Source organism: Monodelphis domestica, chromosome 7 (assembly GCF_027887165.1).
Source record: "Monodelphis domestica isolate mMonDom1 chromosome 7, mMonDom1.pri, whole genome shotgun sequence".
NCBI classification, from domain to species: Eukaryota; Metazoa; Chordata; class Mammalia; order Didelphimorphia; family Didelphidae; genus Monodelphis; species Monodelphis domestica.
In genome coordinates, this window is record NC_077233.1 from 171,124,126 (window position 1) to 171,131,177 (window position 7,052).

At 44.5% G+C, this 7,052-nt stretch overlaps 2 protein-coding genes across 6 annotated transcripts in view; one reads left to right on the forward strand and one right to left on the reverse strand.

Annotated features, from left to right (window-relative positions):
- Positions 1-151, reverse strand: part of TLN1 (talin 1) — a 36,712-nt gene extending 36,561 nt beyond the window's left edge. For 2 of the 4 annotated variants that reach the window (XM_056806071.1, XM_056806067.1), the window contains exon 1: positions 16-151. The gene's annotated coding sequence lies outside the window, so the exon portion shown is untranslated. The remainder of the gene's footprint in view (positions 1-15) is intronic. The other 2 variants (XM_056806072.1, XM_056806068.1) reach the window with 1 other exon arrangement.
- On the forward strand, positions 104-7,042 carry CREB3 (cAMP responsive element binding protein 3). Of its 2 annotated transcripts, none has more exons than XM_056806075.1 (10): positions 104-243; positions 1,852-1,989; positions 2,140-2,308; positions 2,475-2,545; positions 2,709-2,801; positions 5,692-5,798; positions 5,932-6,000; positions 6,146-6,230; positions 6,360-6,441; positions 6,555-7,042. In XM_056806075.1, the coding sequence occupies exons 2-10, from the start codon at positions 1,852-1,854 to the stop codon at positions 6,851-6,853; spliced, it is 1,113 nt and encodes a 370-aa protein (XP_056662053.1). In that variant the 5' UTR covers positions 104-243; the 3' UTR covers positions 6,854-7,042. The 2 variants fall into 2 exon arrangements, with proteins under 2 accessions (XP_056662053.1, XP_007498855.1); XM_007498793.3 differs by lacking the exon at positions 104-243 and adding an exon at positions 1,296-1,440.
- The last annotated feature ends 10 nt before the right edge of the window (positions 7,043-7,052 follow it).

A 7,052-nucleotide genomic window follows, 5' to 3' on the forward strand; every position in this document is an offset into this window, starting at 1 on the left:
CTCCCGATCACTCACTCGTTCGCTCTCCGGGTTCCCGGGTCCGGGGTCCGGCCTCGCCCTCCCGCCGACTGACGAACTCTCCACCACTTCCGTCCTCGGAGCGCGTCTCCCCCCCAACCCGTGGGCGGCGCCCTGGGTCCGCCCCTGTACGGCCCTGGTTGCTTCAGGAAGCTGCTCTGGCTCCTGCTCTCTATGCCTTGGAGCCGTCTGTGAGACGCGGTTGACTTCCTCTGAAGTTGGAAGGTGGCGATTGGAGGCGCATGCGTGGGGCGTGGGGCGTGGGTCTGTAGCTCCGTTATTGCGCGCTGCCTAGAGGATCAGAAGCGCACTAAGCATTAACTCATATTTAAACTAGGTTGGCGGAGCAGTGGGGGAAGGGCCTGAGAGGCCCGCCCATTGGGAAAAGGAAATTCTTTAGCGGGCTGCTCTCCTGTAGTATCTCCTGTATTTTGGGCTTCTTCCCAGCCTTTGGGAAGGTGAAACATCTCTCGACCCCGTCCCCCGTGACCTGTAGAGAAGCCAGGATGGGGAAGTCGGGACACAAAAGCGGACCCACCTATTTCACTGAAATTTCCTCAGGTTAATCAAGCCGCTCTCCTCCCGCCTGCCCTCCCGGCGCAGCTCCATTTATATAGTCCAGTTCTCTCTTCATTGCATGTGTCATGTGTGAGTCGTGTCTTCTCACCAGACTCAGAGTTCCCCCTTCCGCCCTCCTCCCGAGGGCAGGGCCCCTGCCTGAAGCAGGGATGTTCTCTGGTGCTTGATCTAGGGAGGTCGCTCGCTCCATTGCAGTGGATTCCTGAAAGTTGGAGACATACTTGGACAGAAAGATGCCAACAATCATAGATGGGGGTGTTTTGCGTGTAACAGGTTCTTAACATTCTGGGAGGAGCATTCGTGGGTGGTAATAAAAGGAATAGGTTGTCACATATACATATGTAAATAACATAAACGAAAACAACACTGAAAAGTAGCTGAACTCTGATTAAGCGTAATCACTCTTGGCCTCAAGAGAACAATCGACGGAACATTACACTTTGTAGAGAGGTGTGGGACTAAGCATATGAAATGTTGCAAACCCAGTCGAGGTCTGTTTTATTTATTGGGGTAGGAGGCTATAGGGAAATGAAAGGCATCAATACAATCTAAACGAACAAAAGAAAAGAAAATGCACTGGATGTGCGCAGAGGGTATACCAATCCACTTGAGGAGCGGTAAGCCTGGCAAAGGTTACGTGGCTTGGGTACGCATGACAGTGGTCTCCGACTACACCCGGGCTGGAAGTGGGGAACTACATTTCCCAGCATGCCATAGCGCTTTGGCTGATGTCATTCCCGTGATGTTGGAAGGCTGAAGTCTAGGCCGGGTTTGGGAGAGGCTGTGCTGGCTAGTCTGTCGGAGTGGAACCCCAAATTTGGCCATTGAGCGAAGAGTTGGAAGGTAGTAGACATGGGGTGGGGTTGAGTAGAGAGTAGTGTGGGGACTAAGGGGGCAGAGAAGTGACAATTACAGCTGGCAAGGGTAGACTGGTGGGCGAGCCTGTGGATACGTAGCTGTCAACTCTTAGCTTTGGGGCCAGGGGCTGGGGTTGACTTGGCCTTATGCTCCGAAGGTCTCTCTCCCCTCTGGGGCTCTGGGACCCGGGATGGAAAGATAAATAGATCGAGGACCTCTAGGGCAGGAACTGTCTTTTACATTTTTTTGTATTCCCGGAGTTTAGCATGCTGCCTGGCATGTAATAGGTGCTTAAAAATATTTGTTGCCTGATTACAACCTGCTGCCCCTCTTTCCCCTTTCACCTCCTCACCTTTGGGAAGGGGATGAAGTGATGTTTCCTTCCCCTTCTTCTAGATGGCCTCCATGGAGGCAGTCCTGGACCCAGGGGACAGAGACCTGCTGGACTTTCTGATTGAGGAAGGAGGAGATCTGGGGGGAATACCTGGGGATGGGCAAGATGTTTTGCAGGTTGATGAGATACTGCTTCCTGAGGTGAGTAGGGGGCTGGGTAGAACTTAGTCAGGCTGGGTCCTGGTGGTAGTGGTGGTAGTGTGAATTGAGGGGAGAAAATCTGAGGGAGAATTGGGACCAGTCTGGGGGGAAAGGAGCAAGTTTTGGTTCTGAACTATGTGACTGGTATAGGTCCTGAGTGAGTGGGATGTAGAAGATTTTCTGAACTCTTTTCTGGAACCCTCCACCTCACCATCCCCTCCAGACTCTTCTAGCTACAGTTTTATTCACACTGATCACACCTACTCCTTGAGCTGGAATGTTCAAGCTTCCCCACAAGATGATGTTTACATTGATCTGGGTAAGTTTGCGGCTTGAAGATACAACGATAAATTGGGAAAAGAGAACCAGGTATGAGGAAAGATAATGATTGGGAAGCTGGTAAGAAGATTCTGAGGGAGGGACATGGAAAAAGGGAGGAAACCAGGAACCTAGGGTTCTTTATTCAGAATATCTTCCTCCTGCAGATGATAGAGAGCTCAGAGATGTGGCTCAAGAATCAAGGGTCTCCTTGCAAATGGAAGAAATGACATTCAAGGTATGACACTGATGATTAGGGGGAGGTGATCATCACTAATAATTGCATAGTTTTTAATCACCTCTACTTTTCTGTCTCAGGATACTCCTATCCTTCCTATTCCCACTTTACATGCCTCCTGGCCTGTCCCTCTGACATGCCCTATTCCTAACCTCTTCTCTAGCATGAATTTCCTCCGTTGATACTGACAGATGAGGAGAAGAGACTGCTAGAGAAAGAAGGGTTGCCACTTCCTCAGACTCTCCCACTTACTAAGGTGAGACTCTTTATGGCCAAGGGGGCATCACTTGATAACCATTTAATAAAGTTGGACATCAAAGGCATACATTTCAAATTTATAGGCAGCAAACATGGGAGGGATAGCTAACATTCTGGATGTCAGAATCACATTTTAAAATACCTCAACAAGCAGAAACAATGTACTCAACTCAATATGACTACATTTAGAAATGGTAAATGCAAATAAATTCAGGAAAGAGGGTAATGTTACCTAATAATTGGTGGGGAAAAGACTTGGTGGATTTTAATTGATTGCAAACTCAATATGAAGCAGCACTATGATGTAGTTTCCCCAAAAGCTAAGAAATCTTGGGCAGCATTCATATAAGTATAGTATCCCCCCAAAGACTGGGCAACTAGGTGGCACAGTGGTTACAACACTGGGCTTGGAATCAGGAAGACTTATCTTCCTGAGTTCAAATGTGACCTCAGACACTTAGAAGCTGTGTGACCCTGGGCAAAACACTTAATCCATTTGGGAGTTTCATGATCTATATAAAATGAGCTGGAGAAAGAAATGGAAAACCACTCCAGTATCTTTGCCAAGAAAACCCTATATGGGGTCATGAAGAGTTGGACAGGACTGAAAATGACTGAACAACATCTCCAGAAAGGGAGTATGGTGCCTAAACTCATGGTAAATACTTTATAAAATGCTTGTGGTGTAGACTGCTGAAACCTTGCTGTGAAACCAGATTAGGAAGTGATGATCAATATGAACGAATGAAAAAGCACTGCTGAAAATACAAGTAGAAAACATAGCCCCCGCTCTTAAGAAATTCAACTTTTAATGAAGGAGGGCAACATAATATGGAAGGTTTTAGCTGCTAGTCAGGTGGAAAAATCCCATGATGAGTATGAGTCATTATGGGTTCATAAGGAATGTTATAGCAGACTAGACTCATTTCCTCTGATGGGTAGATCAGAGTAATGATGTGGACACATTATAACTAGATTCCAGAAAAGCTTTTATAGTCTTAGGATATTCTTTTAGATGAAGTGGGGAGATGGAACTGGACAATAGTGTAGTTAGGTGAATTCAGAATGAGTAACAAGATGTCAACATGAAAGGAAATCTCTAGTAGAGTGCTAGAAAACTCTGTCCTTGGCCATTTTGTTCAACATTGTGATGGCACAAATGACTTATTGATAAAATTTTCAGTTAATGAAAAAGGGAAGATAGCTAATATTATTAGCAGAGGTCCAATCTTTAGATCAATAAATGGTTTTAGTGGGCTAGAATTAATAGGTCAAGTCTAAGATGATGAAACTTAATAGAAATAAATGTAAAGTCTTACACTTGAGTTAAAAAAAAAAACCCAACAACTTCATGAGTCTAGAATGGGAGAGACATATAAAATAGCAATTTGTGTGAAAAGGGCCTGGGTGTTTTAGCAAGCTCAATGTAAGTCCAAAAGTATGACATGACAGCCAAAAAAGCTAATGATCCAAAGTTGCATTATTAGTTCTAATATCCTGATATCTTATTTTGGTTAGGGCACATCTGAAAGACTTTATATTTAGAACTAAGAACTAGAGAGTTTAGGAAGGACATTATTGGTTCCAAGGTAGAAGAGTGGTAAGGGCTAGGCAATGGAGGTTAAGTGACTTGTCCAGGGTCACACAGCTGGGAAGTATCTGAGGCCAACTGTATATGCCTCTTTGAAGTTTGCAAAGTGCTTTACAAAAAAACCCTCATCTCTTCCTTATAACTATGGGAGATAGGCACTTATTAACTTATTAACCCCACTTATAGATGAAGAAAATGAGGCTGAGAGGTTAAAGTGACTTGCTTAGGGTCACACATTAAGAGTCTGAGGCTAGATTTGAACTTGTGCTTTCTTTACTCCAGGCCCAGCCCCCTATTCACTCTGCCATTTAGCTGTTTACTAGGTGAAGGTAACTTCAGTGATAAAGTAACTAGAAACCATACCATGGGAAGATTATTTGAAGGAATTGAGGATGTTTCACTGGTAAAAAAAATCTTAGATGGGTTGTGATCTTTGCCTTCACACATTTGGAAGATCATGAGCTGGGAGAGATTCCTTTTGTTCCTGGTCCCAGGTAATAGAATTAAACCAACAGATGGTATTTATCAGGAAACATATTTTTTAGAAAAACTAAAACCCTGACCTTTCATCTTAGAACTAATACTGTGTATTGTTTCCAAGACAGAAGTGCAGTAAGAGCTAGGCAGTTGGGGTTAAGTGACTTGCCCAGGTCACATAGTTGGGAAGTATTTGAGGTCAGATTTAAACTCAAGACCTCCCATCTCTAGGCCACTTTATGGGCCTTTATGCAGTGAGCTACCTAGCTGCATCTCCCATCACTTCCCCTCAGCAGTTTGTGACTTGATATAAACAAGAACTTTTTCTTAAAAAAAAAATTCCTTACTTTCTATCTTATTTATCACTAACAAGGCAGAAGAGTAGTATGGGCTAAACTTATTGAAGTTAAATGACTTGCCCAAGGTCACACAGCTAGGAAGGATCTAAGGTTACATTTGAACCTAGGACCTCCCTATCTCTAGATCTGGCCCCATATACACTGAGCCATCTAGCTGCCTCTAGCATTATTTTTAATCTATGTAGCCCCCAAACCAGAACTGAGAGCACTGGGTAGAAACTAAAGGGAGGAAGAGTTCTTTACATTGTTAGATTCTTGTCTTAATGACAGTTGAAAGGCAGGATTGAAGTATTTTTAAAAAACATTAGATGAAGCATTAGAACAGATGACTATTGGAATATTTAGGAGAAACTCCTACACTGATCAGGTTAAATGAGGTCATATCTAAATTACCTTTCAAGGCCAAAATTCTATGACTTCTATGACTATAGCTTTCCTCCTTTGTCCACTCATGGTTCTAGGCAGAGGAGCGAGCCTTGAAACGAGTTCGGAAGAAGATTCGAAACAAACAATCAGCTCAAGAAAGTAGAAGGAAAAGGAAAGTGTATGTGGGAGGATTGGAAAGCAGGTATATCAGGGGTTGGGAGAGGGGACTGCTCAGAGAGGTGGGTGGATGGGTAGAGGAGCAGGACACAAGTTGAGGGGATGTCATATTAAGAGGGGAGATGACTGGGTACATGCTGTTCCCATGGTTGTTCCAGGGTCTTGGCTTGTACAGCCCAAAACTTGGAATTACAGAAGAAAGTACAGCTCTTGGAGAAACAGAATTTGTAAGTTAACTACAGAACAATTGGTGCCTTATTCACTTCTTTTCTTGTACTACTGCTGTTTCAGTGTTATCCTATTTCCTTCCCCCACCTGCCATTTCATTCTTTTCATGGGGTGGGGGAATCCCCTGTCATTTATCTCTTTCAGGTCCCTTTTGGATCAGCTGAAGAAGTTCCAGGCTTTGGTAGCTGAGATGACAACCAAAACCACCAGCAATAGCACCTGCATTGTGGTAAGGAATAAACCATGCTGACTCTACTTCCTCACCTTTCCTATACACTAGTCTTATGGGTGGGTGGGATGGGATAGGGGATGACATTAAGGATTCCTTCTTATCTACACATCTTCCTCCTATCACTAGGTCCTGCTTTTCTCCTTCTGCCTCTTCCTCTTTCCTGCCATTTATCCCTCTGAGATCCGGGGCGACCAACCAGCAGCTTTCAGTAAGTGGTCTAAGGAAGATCAAAGGGGACACTGGCTATGTAATCCAGGAGGTTTGGATTAAAGTTCATCTGCTGTCCCTTCCATTCATTACTCTTTTTCTATCTTCCCTCAGTGCTGTCTCGTCAGATCCGTTCCATTCCCAATGATGATGATCCCTCTCTTCTTCTGGAGTCACCTGCTTGGCTAATAGAGAAATCAGAAGTCACCTCCGATCCATCTGAAGCTATAACTTCTCTGGCCTCAGGCAACTCTTCCTCTGATTCTCCTGTTGGAACAAGTGTTGAACAGATTCTAAAGCCACCAGATCCAACACATACTCCTCTTCTGCCCTTGGAGGCCATAGAGAAGCAGGGCTGGACCCCCACCACACCCACCATCATTCTTCATGGGCGGCACTCCAATGAGATGTGATATAGGAGCAGGAATTAAGATCTTGGACAGACTGAGTTGGGGATAGGAAATGCCAAAATATCAGAGAAATGTTGTACAAAGTTTGAATGGCTTGATATACAAACATATTATCTTCTTAGGGCCCCAGGTTGTAGATAGAAAATAAAGCCTGTAAATCTGAGGCTAGCCTCAGATTTCATATTCAGAGAATTCATATCAT

Coding starts and splice junctions, on each gene's coding strand:
- CREB3 (XM_056806075.1), top strand. CDS start 1,852: ATGGCCTCCATGGAGGCAGTCCTGGACCCAGGGGACAGAGACCTGCTG. Junction 5,799..5,931: donor GTGGGAGGATTGGAAAGCAG/GTATATCAGGGG, acceptor TGGTTGTTCCAG/GGTCTTGGCTTGTACAGCCC. Junction 6,231..6,359: donor GCAATAGCACCTGCATTGTG/GTAAGGAATAAA, acceptor TCCTATCACTAG/GTCCTGCTTTTCTCCTTCTG.